The sequence below is a fragment of the Ctenopharyngodon idella genome, chromosome 16, assembly GCF_019924925.1.
Source record: "Ctenopharyngodon idella isolate HZGC_01 chromosome 16, HZGC01, whole genome shotgun sequence".
Lineage (NCBI taxonomy): Eukaryota > Metazoa > Chordata > Actinopteri > Cypriniformes > Xenocyprididae > Ctenopharyngodon > Ctenopharyngodon idella.
This window is the reverse complement of record NC_067235.1, coordinates 13,172,054-13,188,599: the sequence shown is the minus strand read 5'-3', so window position 1 is coordinate 13,188,599 and position 16,546 is coordinate 13,172,054. Positions and strand designations below refer to the sequence as shown.

Sequence of the window (16,546 nt, the reverse complement as noted above, 5' to 3'; positions counted from 1 at the left end):
TCCAGAAGCTATTTGCTTATTTTGAGATAGAGAGGGGAGAAACTTCTCACAAGAAATTTTTCAAATGACTGATTTGAGGTGATATGTTGATTAATTTAGTAATAAACATTAGCAGTAAATTTCTGCTTTATAAATGCGAAACCTGTGAAAATAAAAAAATTATGCGCAATACCCGCACCAAAATTCAGACCCCGTATGGTATCGATTTAATATCGGTATTTCGGTATTAGATTGTGGTACCATACCGAAGCCAAAATTGTGGTATCGAGCCATCCCTAGTGCACGTTTTTTGAAAATGATACCGCTATTGTCTTCGTGTAAACTACAAAAATGCAAATTTGTGAAAATGATGTTATGCGTATGTGCATTACGCATTCAGTATATAGGCCCATAGTGTTTCTTTACAATGTGACATCGCCAACTACTGGCCTGGCAGCATAATACAGCGTTTTAAGTCGTTTTTGCTGATCTAAGTGAACGGGGATCCTTTTGACAACGTTGTCTTCTGTACACAAAACTTTTCAAAAATGCAAAGGAAAAACGTTTCCGTTTTTAGTACATCGTTGCAACATTACATCTGACATGACTTTATCTGATAATGTGACTAGACCTTGCACATGTGATTTTGTTTCTGGTAATTGCTACTTTACATCTTTTAATTGCGACTTCACATATTGCAATGCGACTTTCATCTCGAAGTACTGTATAGCCAGTAATTTTTCACACAATTTCGTTCAACAGAATCGTTTGGAATCTTTCTCTCTGAATTTGTTCCTGATGGGCTACCGTGACTTTAGAAACACTACGCTCAAACAATTACACTTGTTACCAAGAAAGAAATAGTCCAACTCTGTGTTCTGGGTGTTGCTGTAAAAGCTTTTTATTGCAAAGTACAGTAAATGCTTTTTCCTTTAGGAATTTAGAAGTCAAATTTTCACATTCTCGATCTTTTATTCAAAACCAACTTTTTATGGCACTTGTAGCAGTGGGTGAAACTCTGTATGCGAGTGCAATAATATCAAAGGCCATTTGAGCAGGGCTGATGGGTGCATGACAATGTTTCAAGTCTGTGCTGCATAAACACATAAAAGCTACGTTCACAGGGTATCGAGACGTCTCAGGCTCCATCCACTTAACCCCGATATAATGACATTGCCTGCGACAATTGTTATTGTTTGAACCATGCATGGCTTATTTTCTCTTAAATTAGAATTTTCACAGAATAACACTGCTTTTGACCTATAATACACTATTCTATACAAAATACAAACAAAACATGAACACAACAAATAATAAAAACGTTGAAGTGACATTTACACAATTTTACAGCATCTGTCTCACGTTTAGCCTCTACATCACGGTTCTACTTTACATGTATCTAATCTCTTATCCACATAATACTCAGAATAAAAATCTGAGGGAAAGGTGAAAAAATCGTCTCTATAGTACTCAATTTTCCAATTCCTTTCGAAATTGCATGCTACACATGATAAGGTGCTAAATGGTACTACTATCATAGACAGTGGATGTGTGTCTGTGGTAAATCTGTGAAATTTCCAAAAAACCAATGACGCGACTTTACCAAAAAATTTAAAGGTTGTGTTGATTTTAATCTTGCTAACGTTCTGTAATTTACGCTCTCCAAACCCATGTCTTTTGTTGTTCTGTAAAAATCTATATTTTGAAGAATCGTCATGCAAGTCTTTTTCATACATCCATTCATACTGACCTAGAGCTGTCAACAAAAAGCACCAAAAAGTAATCTATATGACTTATGGGGTATATTTAAAGTCATATAAAAACAATGTAAGGGTGAGGAAACAATGGCAGAATGGTACATTATAGGGTGAACTATTCCTTTAAAATGCCTGAAAATCTCAATGTTTCCTCTTTCTTCCTGAAATGCCAATAATCAGATTCTCATAGAAACACCTTTCTTCAAGGCACTCATTTGATAAAAATGCCATTGCTTTTTTTAAACAAATATGGCTATTCTTTTCATTTAAATTAGACGATTGTCTGCTTTTGTATCTTGCAAGTTATGAATGTATCACTATGGAGATAATGTATGAGGAAGGGAAAATGAGAACGACAGCTTTCTAGTTTCTTCTCATTTGTGTGCAAAGTAATTTGATAGTCTTTATCCAAGTAAAACAGGTTTTGTCCACATAAGGGGACTTCAGGGTTCAGCAGAAATTGAAGAAAATGTTTTACGTTTTTTTTTCTTCCTAATTCTTGCTCAACTTCAAGCTAACTGAAAGTAACTGGACATGTAACATAAAAAGCTCTGCTATTTTAAAACAGGTAAAACACACAAACAAACAGAAGAGAATTGCCGCTGATTTACATTAATTCAATGCCATCTGAGTTCAACCAAACAGCCAGTACCAACAAAAAAGGTAGGAGAGCATCCAGTCATCTTCAAACAGTTTTTTGGTTCATTCTGAAGGCCACAGCGGTAAGAGACGGACATTTGTCTCTGTACTGGAGAACTGGACTATCAGCATTCTACAGGCTATGTGTGTGTGTGTGTGTGTGTGTGTGTGTGTGTGAGCGTCTACAAACATTGTGCAGAAACTGTGCTTGTTCTCTTTCAAAAATGCATTAAAATGGATGTTTGGATATCATGTTAAGAGTCCACAGGTACAGAGCAGGAACGGTGGACATGCACCTGAGTGGTGGAAATATGCAAACGTAGGTGAAGCTAGTAAATGAAGTAAGGTCTGATTACACGTCCAAGGTTAAGTATAGTATGAGGGGTTAGTGATTATAATCCCTTTCACCTGTGAGAATATGAACTGTCCACAACAATAACCATCGTAAAACACAAACCCAGAAACATGCACCTGCTCCAGATCCAGAACGATACAAACTGGAGCTAAAGTGACCTGTTCCAGCTTGTGTTTGTTTGTTTGTGTGTGTTTGTGTGTGTGTGTGTGTGCACTGAGACCCTGAGCAGCTGCTGTCTCACACTTGCATCTCAGAGCTGCTGGCCAACCCCAGCGCCTGTGCCTCTTCTGGCGTAAGACCGTTCTTCAGTGTTCTTCTTACTGTAGAGAAAAAGAGGGGAATGACTGAGAGAGTCAAGCAATGTAGAGAAGAAGCATGATGCAAACATTACAGAGAGATGAGATGAAGAATTAGTTTAGCATTCTAATAAATACTATTCAAACTAATTTTAATTATAATATGAATAAATAACCACATATTGTGATTATTTGCAAAATAATGAGGATGTGATTAAAAATATATCTTAATAATAAAATGGTTTAATCTGATAAAGGGTTAGTTCACCCCAAAATGAAATTTCTGTCATTAATTACTCACCCTCATGTTGTTTGACACCCGTAAGACCTTCGTTCATCTTCGGAACACAAATTAAGATGAAATCCGAGAGGAATGTGACTCGTCTATAGACAGCAATATAATCAACTCTTTCAAGGTCCAGAAAGGTACTAAAGACATGGTTAAAATAGTCAACTTGACTTCAGTGGTTCAACTTTAATTTTATGAAGCGAAGAGAATACTTTTTGTGCTCAAAACAAAAATAACAACTTTATTCAACAGTCTCTTCTCTTCCCTGTCATTATCCTTGCGTAGTTGCCGCAGTAAGCACAGCGAAGGCTTCCGTGTTTACGCCTGAATGCCGTCTCATTCTTGGCCAAAGCTGCACATGTGAGCAGCACGACGCATGCGTGTGACGCAGGAGCCGGCCAATAATAAGTCAGCGCTCTGACGAAGAACCTGGAAGCGCTGGATGTAAACAACGTATGAGAATGACACAGAAGAGAAGATATTGTTCCCTGATAGCAACATAGTGTCCAGATGTGGGCCGGATCTGGGCCACACTATGTTGCTGTCTGGGTAAAGTCGTTATTTTTGTTTTGTTTTTGTGCACACAAAGTATTCTCGTCGCTTCATAAAATTAAGGTTGAACCACTGCAGTCACGTCGATGGTTTTAATGATGTCTTTAGTACCTTTCTGGACTTTGAAAGTGTTGATTATATTGCTGTCTATGGACGAGTCATATACCTCTCGGATTTCATCAAAAATATCTTAATTTGTGTTCCGAAGATGAACGAAGGTCTTACGGGTTTGGATTGACATGAGGGTGAGGAATTATTGACAGAATTTTAATTTTTGGGTGAACTAAACCTTTAAATTAAAACAAACAAATATTTAAATATTTGTACATATGTTTTAAATTTAATTATAGTTTTAAAATTTGTGATTAAAAATGTATTTGAATAATAAATCAATTCAATCTTAAATTAAAACATTTAATTTTTTATTCAAAACATATCTAAGAATGTTTTAAATTTTAATTACTTCCCAAATGATTCATTAATATGTACTATACAAATAAAAAAACAAATAATACATCAAAATTGTTTCCTGTCTGATGCCCAAATATAGATGTATACTGATGACACTCCAAACAAAGCAAGACAGACAGTTAGAGATGTGTGTGTGGTATTTGTGGACTCACGGGATTTGCGGTTGGCTCTGGAGCGTCTCCTCTCACGGGGCTGTGCGCGCTGACTAGGGCCCTGAGTGGCTGATTTCACAATCCGTTCCATGATCTCATCTGCTGTATCATTTGTGCAATTAGAAGTGTCTTCATTTGCAGCAGACAAAAGTGCTGTATGGCCTAGAAAAGAGACACGAGAAGGAGAGAACGAGTTTTGCGTCAACTTTAGACCTTTAAGGACTCCTACAGCTACTGCATATCAGCATTATCTGTAGCTCTGAATAAATGTCTGAATATACCTCGAGTGGCTCGAGTCCGTGTGCGGAGGCCAGGGAGTACAGAGGATGGACTATCGCCGCCCTGCAGGCTGGTACGAAGTACTGCAGTCATCTGCTCATGTTCGGCTGCGTCCTCCGTGTAGCCCAAACCCTGTGGCTGACACTCCTGACCCTCCAGAGGAGTGCCTGCAAACTTCCCACTCTGAAAATAAAAGATAGACATTAATTCATTATAAATATATAAAAATTAAACGGAGTCATTATTAAATGTGTTTTATATAAACATGCTTCCAATGTATGATTAAAAGTAGTCAAATACATAAATCACCCCGAAACATATCTATCCATAGTGATTTAGTATATTATTCAGAAATTAGATTAAAGAGTGCATTAGTGCCTGCCCACTTTTCTGGAAGTAATTTTCCCATAGGGATTTAAAAAAAGTTAAAACGTGACAAGCCATGAACAAAAGCTATGATGTGAATCACAACATTACAAACTTTTATTTGAAGCAAAAATGTAAAAGTTAAACGATACAAGAATGTGTCTTAACGGCTTTAGTAAGGGAAAGAACTACAGTTCCATTAGCAAATGCACTGCAAATGACAACAGAATTAAAGACGATAGAGAAATATAAAACTATTCATTAGTTGATTATAGAAACAACATTTTAAGTTTATTGCAAAGTGTACATACACACACACACACATATATATATATATATATATATATGACTGAAAGCTGAATAAATAGCTTTCCATTATGGTTTGTTAGGATAGGACTATTACTAATATTTGGCCGAGATTACTATTTGAAAATCTGGAATCTGAGTGTGCAAAATATCAACATATTGAGAAAATCACCTTTGAATTTGTCCAAATGAAGTCCTTAGCAATGCGTATCCACTCACAAAAATAATTTTTTGATATATTTATGGTAGGGCATTTACAAAATATCTTCATGGAACATGATCTTTACTTAATATCTTAGTGATTTTTGGCGTAAAAGAAAAATCGATAATTTTGACCCATACAATGTATTGTTGGCTATTGCTACAAATATACCCGTGCGACTTTTTCCACCATGAATTCAGCAGTTAAAAACAATTATTTTTTACAATAAGTTGAAATAGTTCAGGCTGACAGCTTCAACAAAAGCCTATACAATTGATTACCAACCTTAGAACTTAAGAGTAGTTTTGTCTTTAAAGTTATCATCAAAAACAATTTCCCTATGGATAAAATGAATGGAGTTTTTACTTCCGGGAGCTGACTGTTGCCATTGTACTCATTCCTTCATACTGAAATCTGCACATAACCAATGATACATCTGTCACAGGTTTGAATTTTTAATGGCAGACTAAAAACAATGCTTGATCCAGGGTTGAAAGTGTGTGTCTTCACATCTTTATCAGGTTTGTTCAACATCCAGTTTAACATACTCTTCAAATCCACACAGAGAACCATAACAGTTGCATATGATAATACTGATTCCCAAATTCCTCAGCCTCTAGTTGTTATGGGATGCATCACAAACTCACATATGGCCTGGTAATACATGCTAGACATTACAGGTCAGTGAAGTCACGAGAAGAAAACGTGAAACCCGTTCATGCGCAAATGATCAAAAACACAAGGATACACGCATACCTCATCATCCTCTTCCTCATCACTCTACAGAGAAGAAATGAAAGAAGTTACATGGCAGAGAAGACGAGCAGGAAATGTTGGGTTGAAAAAAGTTTTTGGTATTTGGTTTTACACTTACAAAAGAATCCTGAGGGTTTCAAAACACATTCCAAAATGTACTATCCTGAGCTTCATTCGCTTTAGGCATTTAGGTATTTTTCTTTTTTAAACTTCTCTCTCTTTTTTTTTTTTTTTTTTTTTTTAGCCTGTCAAGAATGTCATGGTCATATATTACCCCCCCAAAAAAGAAAGAAATATAAAAATACATTTGTTGAGGGAGAAAAATGCAGAACTATCAAGAATTGTATACAACGTTTTCATGATAATCATAAATTATTAATTATTGGTAAAAAAAATAAAAAAATCTTTAGAGTGAGCACTGTTACAAAGTGTCTTCAAAATCGTCTCTATATAATCCACAGGGGCTTATTGTTTTGCAGCAACATATGAAACCAACATGATATTGAACTTCTTCCTTTACCTCAGCTTTACCTCTTCAGAGCCAGAGTTTGCATGCACGACTCCTACAGGGACATCCAAAGGTTTGGATTTTCACACAGAGATTGAATTAGACACCCCTCTTAGACTAAGGCAGACCCCCGCCAAGCATAACATGCCATGAAGGGCTATCCTGGCTATGACATCCCCCATGAGAGGCATTAAATTGGCCCCCTGGAGTAAAGTCTACCCAGGGCAAGCCCAGAACTGCAAAACCCATGACAATAGACCACTTGGTTTACAATGTTTTATTATTGTAATGCAAGTGGTGAGTGTGTTTTGTGTCTATTCTGACCACCCTAAGGGCGGACTGGAATACAGACGATAAGAATCAGGCCTCATTGGCCTCAAGTGGGCATACAGTGTGAAGCTTCAAAGATATAAAAGAGAATGCTGAATGAGACACTGGAAAAATCAGGAAATATAATGACTCCCTCTAGTGGTGCAATGATGAAGCACAGAATTTAAGCAGCATGTTCACTCCTTTTTGAAAAAAAAAAAAAAAAAATGAAATGAGAGGGAAAACCAGGACAAAAGAGCTGAGAGCACTTTTCTGTACATTAATTACAGGACAAAAGTGTTGAGACAATAGAACAGTTTTCAAATCAGAGATTTGGATATTTGAGTCAAAATTTTGAGACCCTAAACAAACAAGACATTAGTTGAAGCAGGATAATAAAGGCATAGTTACTTAAATGTCTTATTTTCTTTTTAACTTACAGTTGGTTTTTGAATAATCCACTGTGTCATTGCATTCATGATGAGATGTAGTTGAATCAATGGTCTTATTAGCATAAACATATTTCATCTGGAGAACATGGAATATGTGTACCTAAATAGTGCTAGTTCATGTCTGAAGCACCAGAGTAAATGAGTTATGTTCTAAAAAAGGATTGTTCCAGAAATTAACCACTTTTCCAGTAACAATTTGCATAAGGTTCATTTTATTCAAATTAGATTAGGTATCATAAATTGACAATGAACATTTTTTAACTATTGTTCATTGTTAAAGGTGCAGTAAGCAATTTCTGAGAAACACTGTTGATATTTTAAATCAACCCAAACAAACACACCCCTCTCTTCATTGCTCCACCCCCAAAATGCATGAACACGCAATGCAAGAGTGAGTGTCTCTTTATCATAGCTGAAGCAAAGCAAAATAATGCTTAGCCGAAAAATAAAGTAAAGATGACAAGCAAATAACAAGAAAAAACAAAGCAAAGCTTTTCTAATATTAATGTGGGTCCTAAAGCTCTTGCCTGATCATAACCCTTCTTTTTCCAGTGATATTCCTGACCTTTTCTCTTTTGTAATGTCTCTCAGCCATCTCTCTTTTATAGACTTTCTTTAAATCTCCCTCTTGCTCACTCTCTCTCCTCCCCCATCATGCGTGTATACGCCCCCTACTGCTGATTGGCTACATGTGTGTTGTGCTCCAATCTACTTTCAACAGCGTTTCTCAGAAATCACTTACTGCACCTTTAATTTATGTTCGTTTATAGTACATTAACTGATTTATACAACTTTTTAAATATGTATTTTTAAACAAACGGCAATCTAGAATAATAATAAATGCTCTAAGTAAGCAATAAGGTACTAGAGGCTGTGCTGTATCGTGAATAAGTCACGGCTGAAGGGTGTTGTTAACCCCTGCAACCCCTTCAGCCGTGACTTATTCACGATAACGCACTAGCCTCGAGTACCTTATTGCTTTTATAAAAGGGTTACCACACAATACAAATATTAAAGCCAAAAAATATGTATCAATGCAACTTTCATGAAGTAAAATCACTAAAAGCCTTCCCTGAGCCTTCCTTCCCTCCCTGACCGTGAACAGCAACAGAAATTACATTATTACACTATTAGATGGCAGCAATGAGTGTGTATGAGTGTGTCAGTCAGTAGCAAAGACTTTTATATTGAAAAGACTGAATTGTTGCGAACACGGAACAAGACGCAACTGACAAATGCTTTGACTAGCGCTGTCAGTCACAGGAATACCCCTTAACTGTTAAAAGGACAAGATATTGCAGCAGACATTTAAACATTTTTTTTATTATGAACATAGGACTGACCCGAAGGAAAATTTTAAATCTGAATGCAGGTAACTCGTTTTCCATAAAATGTGCATTATCTGTCAACAACTCAATAAATCTGTTTTAGCATTTCACAAAAGTCTTCTTCAGTTGTTCACACTCACCTCTGTGATCATTTTGCCCCGGGTCTTGTTCCTCTCGCGGTGATTGGCTCGTTTCTGTTTCTGCTGCAGTACTCTCTCCCTGGTGGTGCGGTACTCAAGTGCAAACTCACTCAGAATCTTACTGAAGCGGTGGACGCTCACCTCTCTTATCGCGTATGGTGGGTGGCCCAGGAACAGCAGGAATGAGTGAAACCTGTACATCAAACACAGGGACGTTCACTTTAATTAACTTTCAAACAATCTTCTAAACTACTATGGTTTAGTTCAGAAAGGCAGCAAAAAACAATGTTGTTTTTGGAATATCTGCCGTCTGAACAACTAAAATCACAAAATCCAATCCACATTTTTGCAAACCAGATCCAAACCACATTCGTAGGTGGTTTGGAAACAGATTTTTTTATATATTTCTCAGTCTAAACTGTCAGATCAGATTTCAAGTGTCTTATTTCATTCTCATAGATTGGATTTGGATTTGTGTGAACACCTTTAACGATCATTTAAAGTACCTGTTTATGATGCGGCGATGCACAATTTTAAGGATGATAATTCTTTCTGCACAGTCTTTAAGGAAGTCTGACATGCGCTGCTTAAGGGCTGGTTTGATTTCGTGTTTGGCGATGACCTTCAGGTGGTCCCAGGATGCTTTACAGCGGCGCTCCATCTGACATAGGTTTTCCTGTAGCTGGTCGAAGTCCACCTGGAGAAGACAAGACAACCCGGTAGGGTGTCTCAGGATTGGTCCATTCACTTCACAAGCAATAATTTACTTTTAGCAACAACACATGGAGTTGTGATGCCTTGATTTCTTTCTTTGCATGTGGCACGTTGCCATTGTTTGTACATTGGGGTCCAAAAGTCTGAGGTGATATTGAAAATCTGGGATTTAAAATCTAATTTAAATCTGGAAATAAACAGTGTTTTGAAATATTTAAAACAAAGAAATGTTATAAAGACAAAATAATAAGAAATATGTAAGATTCTGCACTATTTCTTGGTCACTAATCAAATAAGCAAATTTGTGACAATGATCACTACTTTGTACAAAAGGTCAGGTGTTCTTGCTTCCATCGAAGCACATTTGGAACTTTCATTTCAACTTTTCACTCAAATTATTATGCTGACAATATAATCTATAATGAAATATATAGATGTATGTATTAACGGTAACACTTTAGTATAGGGAACAATTCTCACTTTTATCTAGTTGCTTATTAGTTTGCATATTGGCTGTTTATTAGTACTTATAAAGCACATATAAATGCCTTATTCTGCATGACCATATTCTACATCACTAAATCCAAAACTTAAACACTACAACAATTACTTTACTAACTATTAATAAGCAGTAAATTAAGAGTTTATTGAGGCAAAATTCCCCATACCAAAGTGTTTTTAATCAAATAATAATAATAAAAAAATCTTAATTATTTCAGACTTTTACTTTTACATGTAGGTGTTTCATTCCTTAGCAGTGAGTGATCATTGAGATTTGGAATTAATTTCCTGATGCCACCCTCCATCATTGCTTGCCCTCTCTATATCAAATATAATGAAATACAAAAACATTCCAAGGAAAGTACTGGCTTGCAGTAAAATCAGTGGTGATGGTCTTGTACATGGTATAGTAGTTAGTTATGCTAACCTTAGCAGAGCGAGTGATGGCTCCTATCTCAGAGTAGAGGTCTGAGCTGTCTGGAAACTTCTCCACGACAATGGAGCAGACGTGATGCAGTAGAGACTGTTTGTGAACGGTGTCCTTCACCTCAGGAACTTTCTCTAGGTAACTCAGCTCAAAGCCTTTAGCCTGAAAACACAAACAATCACACCATCAACATAAAATACTTTATAAAAATAGACCCAAACATTGATAATGATGTAGTATGTTTCCCCCTTAAATAAATATCCTTTTTTAAAACGTTATAAAGTAAAATTACGAGTTTCTGGCGCGACAGCCATACGCATTTGGCGTATGTTCAAAAAGCGCTAACTTCCGTGACAGTACACAATGACATGACTACGCGTTATAACGTAGGACATAGCGTAGTTGTCATGGCGTAGCATAGAACGTCATGGCATTGAGTACTACGTCGTGGAAGTTAACGCTTTTTGGACGTAAGTTGAATGCGTATGGCTGTCCTGTCGGAGGCTCATTATTTTATTTTTTAAAATTTTTAAATAAGGATATTTGTCTTACACAAACGCATTGATTCACTTCAGAAGGCCTTTATTAACCCCCTGGAGTCATATGGAGTACATTTTATGATCGATGGATACACTTTTTTGGACTTCAAAAACTCATCCTCCAATCACTCCCATTATAAAGCTTGGACAAGCCAGGATATTATTAATATAACTCTGATTGTGTTTGGCTGAAAGAAGAAAGTCATATACACCTAGGGTGGCTTGAGGGTGAGTAAATTATAGGGTAATTTTCATTTTTGAGTGAACTATCCCTTTAAATGTGTTTTTATGTAGCTACTACAAATATCATATATATATATATATATATATATATATATATGTAAACAATAAGGTACAAGAGGCTGTGCTGTATCGTGAAGAAGTCACGGCTTCACTTCAGCCGTGACTTTTTCATGATACAGCACTAACCTCAAGTACCTTATTGCTTTTATAAAACGGTTACCACACAATACAAATACTCAAGTACATAAAATATGTATCAATGCAACTTTCATGAAGTAAACTTTCACTAAAAGCCTTCCTTTTGATGGAAAAAAATAGTCCCTGACCTGTGAACAGCAACAGAAGTCACATTATCACGCCATTAGATGGCGGCAAAGACTGTCTTTATGAGTGTGTCAGTCAGTAGTGAAGACTTTTACATTGAAAAGACTGAATTGTTGTGAACACGGAACAAGACGCAACTGACAAATGCTTTGACTAGCGCTGTCAGTCACGGGAAAACCCCTTAACTGTTAAAAGGACAAGATAATACATTGGACATTTAAACAGATATTATATTATGAACATAGGACTGACCTGAAGGAAAATGCTAAATCTGAATGCAGGTAATAAACTCGCTCACTCAATCTCTTTCTCACAATACTCTTCTACATAATACAGTAAGCTTCAATGAACAATATCAGTTGAGAACATACAGTTTATGTTGCTAAGAGTGGCTGCTAAGGGTGTCGTGTAGTGATACACAGAACCGTTGGGTGAAGCGGTCACAGCTGTGTTTTATCATGAATAAAACACAGCTATTGACCAATCAGAATCAAGGACAGGAACTAACCGTTTTATAAATATATTTCTGTAATAGATTAAATACTTAATTGTTGTATAAAGTATAAATTGTTAATATTTCCCTGCTGAAAATGTTTATACATTTCAGAGTGATACATACATGTTGTATATTGGGATAAATTTCATATTTAGTGAAAATAGGTACATAATTGTGTTAAACAAGTGCAGTAATTTTGTTACAGTTGGTCTCTAAATATAAAGAAAAGGGAGGAAAACCATGAAAAGCGTAATGCACACTCACAAGACAAAACTCAATGGAAAAGCAGGGAAGTTTCATATCAGATCATTTTGAATGTGTAAATATGCGCAGATGCAATGACCTCTGATGTGGAAAATCACATGCACCTTGAGAGCATTAGTCACTCTGGATCTGGTCCATCATCAAATCATTTCCTAAAAAAGGGCTCATTTTGACATTATTCTGATGCAGTTTAGTTGATTAGCATCAGTTGCATTAAGATAAGAGCGCTTTGAACGTGTGCAGAGTCTATGTGCAGCTCCCATGATGATTCTGACCAATGCTTCATTAACATATGATTAACAGAATCTCAAGCCTGTCTGCAAGTCTGCAAGGCACGACAGAGCTGGGAATGGAGAAATCCCCACGGATGTGACATGACTCTTGCTGACTTTGTTCTGCTGCCCATGCTCAATGGTTTACGGTAACAAAAGAGATTTCATGCCAAACTCACCACCTTATCAGGTTTATCTCCTTTGGCCTTTTTAACATTATTAAGATCTAAGCGAATACGGCAGACAGACAGAAAGAAAGACAGATGGAGATGGAGAGATTAGGGCTTGAAAGAAGAGCTGCAGACTTTGCTGGCACTCACACTGGTCCCGTTGAGAAAGTTGCCAATAGCTAGCAGAGTTGAAAGGATGTAGCGCAGCGTCTTATTCTTTTCTAATTGGTCCATGCCCTCCTTTAGATCCTGTAGTGGTTCTGCTACTTCCTGAGAAAGAGAAACAGAATGGGTTAGAAATAAATAGCCTCTGGGAAAGTATTCTGTAGAGCAGTGGTTTTGCATCAGGATCTAGATTTTAAACTCAACAGTAAGTGCAGTCCCAACACAGTACTAAAACTGTTCATAAAACAATACAGAAACTCAAAAGTCCTAACAATGACTATGTACACCAATTATGTGAATATTCCCAATAAATCAAAATAAGGACTTAACCACAGTAAGATGTTTACATGACACGAGCAAACCTCTTCACTTCCGTTTACATGCAATTATTCTGATTATACTAAGAGGTGTGGTTATTTTTACTGCCATTATTCACATACCCCACAGCACAAATAATGAACTCACATACAGTAGGTGTGTTACTGGCCACTGTTTTAATCTACTTTCATCAAATCCAAAACATATTTCTATGCACGTATTGCTGCTGTAACTGGGGTTGCCAACGCTGCATTCTTCGTGTGTCTGGATGAAGATAGGGAGATAAGGAGCAGAGACTGAGCAGCAAGTTGTGTGGACAGGGTTTAGCGATTCAGAGTAGAGGGAAAACTTCAGAATAATGTCATGGAGTTCAGTCAGCGGTAATAATGTGATTACGGTGTTTACATGCCTGTTTATTGCAATTAAAATAAGCATACACCACATAGTTTACTGCGATTGTTGTGACATGAGGTAAAGTTTAATCGCAATATTGCCAAAATCCCATTATAAATCGCATTATGAGTGTGCCTCCATTGACAGTCTACGCAACTACTACCACTTTGATGCTTCAAAAAGTTCATAAAAGGGCTTTTAACACTGCGCTTAACAAGTTATCGTCGTTCTACACTACTTTTAACCCAGAGTAAAGTAATGTTTCACACTTGTAATTCAGAAGTGGGGTTAGCACCGCTTATGTACAGTGTGAAACAATGCGGTGTTAGAATGTTACAACTAGACGCTTAGCAACAGACAACCAATAGCATACTCATATTTGCCTGCTTTGGACAGTCACAGAAACACTGCGCATTGTATATAAACAGTAAATTCAAAGTTTGAGAGGAAAATGTCAATTGATGAAACAGACTGCCTGATATATTAAGACCTACTGTACCGCACGAATCTAATAATGTTACACATCAGATGTTTTTCCCCAACAGTTTAAAGTTGTCATTTTAGACATAACAGATAATGTTTGCGTGAATACTCGCCAAGACAGATATTTTGAAATACTGTAATTCCATGTATATGTGTATATCTGGATTGTGTGCTGTCTGAGGCGTCTTTGTGCGCATGCATCGGATCTGTCAGTGAGAGTGAGATCGTTTTGTTTACATCAGCAAGAGTTTGAAAATCTCATTTCATTGGTTCAGACGAGAATTCGCTATGAATATTCACAAAGTTGGAATGCTGCACTTTAAAAAGATATCAAACTTGTGCTGAGGGAAGTGCCAGTATTCAAGAAGTGAGCAGAGAAAAGCTGTATTTTTCATGGACAAAGGAAAGGTACTCCTCTCAGAAAACATACAAATAAAGATACTTTTAGATATTTAATTGCTATTTGGAGCATTGGGATCACTAGACGAGGGTTAATGAACACATTTTTGTGAAAACCTAAAATTCGACCAAAATTTACATTTTTCACTTTTTTTTGCCTGTAACTCGAAATTAGTCTGTGCGCATTCCGACTCCTTTTGCCAGCACGGGTCACAAATATGCAAATAAGAACGTTAACCCAAGGTTTAGGAATGTACAATGTGAAACGTCATCTTACGAATACCCAGCATTAATTGTTAAACCCTCATAAATTATGAGCAGTGTGAATTGTGAAGCAAGATAACCCAGATTCTGTTTACCCAGGATTTAGATCATTTCAATTCTGAAAAGTCCTAAAGAGATTGAAAAAAGTAGTAAACCATATGACTTAAAGGGTTAGTTCACCCAAAATTGAAAATAATGTCATTTATTACTCACCCTCATGTTGTTCCACACCCGCAAGACCTTCATTAATCTTCGTTAATCTTCTTTTCAACAATCTAGTGATGACCGATTTCAAAACACTGCTTCGAATCTTTTGTTTCGAATCAGTGATTCGGATTGTGTGCCAAACTGCTGAAATAACGTGACTTTGGCGCTCCGAACCACTGATTTGAAACAAAAGATTCGAAGCAGTGTTTTGAAATCGCCCATCACTAGATATTGTTGAAAAGTCGTTGGTGCATCAAAAATATTTTTCGTATTTCATCAAAAATATCTTAATTTGTGTTCCGAAGATGAACGGGTCTTACGGGTGTGGAACGGCATGAGGGTGAGTAATAAATGACATTATTTTCATTTTTGGGTGAACTAACCCTTTAAGGGTTTAGCAGAGACTTGATCGCTTTTTATTCACATATAAAAAGCGATCAAGTCTCTTCAGAAAATTTGGACTAAACTGATCGATTCATATGGTTAGTTTTATGATTTCTTTATGAAATTTTGAAGCGTCAAAGTGGTAGTTGTGTGGACTGTCAATAGAGGGACAGAAATCTCTCAGATTTCATTAAAATGTCTTCATCTGTGTTTCAAAGATGAACAAAAGTCTTAGGGTTTGGAACGACATGATGGTAAGTAATTGATGACAATTTTTTTCATTTTTGGGTGAACTGTTCCTTCAAGAACCCTGATAATTTAGAGGAGAGTTCAAAGCAACTGATGCCAAACCACTATACATTTTCATTTAATTTATATAAAGGAGTAACAAAACATGAGGCTGACCTTCTCTAAAGCATCATAGTCCATCTTAAAGGCCCAAAGTTGCAAGCGGGCGGACAGCTCACTGATGGAGGACAGAATGAGGAGAAACTGCTCTGCACTGCCCAGGGGAGTATCGGGGTTCGCCAGCTGGGCCTCCTGAATCTTCTGCGTCTCCTCCTCTGTAGGAATCATCGTCAGGATTTTCTATGAAAGAGCACGAGAACCAGCGGGGAGCGTTAGTATCACTGTCAGAAGCCATTGTATATGGGGACTCACCCCTAGAAAGGCATTCAATCGATCACGGAGTGTTGATGAATAACAACACCTGGAAAGACACGGCATTACGCAAAAATTTAGAAAATGATGCCTATTTCATCTGCTAGGGGCAACCTCCTTCTGTTGCATAACTGAATAAAAAGGTAATTTCTCCTGACCAAAACAAAATTTCTGATAAAATCTTGAG

General features: G+C 36.9%; 1 protein-coding gene across 1 annotated transcript in view; it reads right to left on the bottom strand.

Annotated features, from left to right (window-relative positions):
- Nucleotides 1-855: 855 nt before the first annotated feature.
- fhod3b (formin homology 2 domain containing 3b) overlaps nucleotides 856-16,546 on the bottom strand; it is a 202,532-nt gene continuing 186,841 nt past the window's right edge. The window contains 8 exon segments of the mRNA XM_051866566.1: nucleotides 856-3,050; nucleotides 4,491-4,652; nucleotides 4,772-4,952; nucleotides 9,137-9,329; nucleotides 9,643-9,833; nucleotides 10,779-10,940; nucleotides 13,237-13,356; nucleotides 16,105-16,287. Coding sequence (XP_051722526.1) covers nucleotides 2,968-3,050; nucleotides 4,491-4,652; nucleotides 4,772-4,952; nucleotides 9,137-9,329; nucleotides 9,643-9,833; nucleotides 10,779-10,940; nucleotides 13,237-13,356; nucleotides 16,105-16,287 — 1,275 coding nt within the window. The 3' untranslated portion in view covers nucleotides 856-2,967.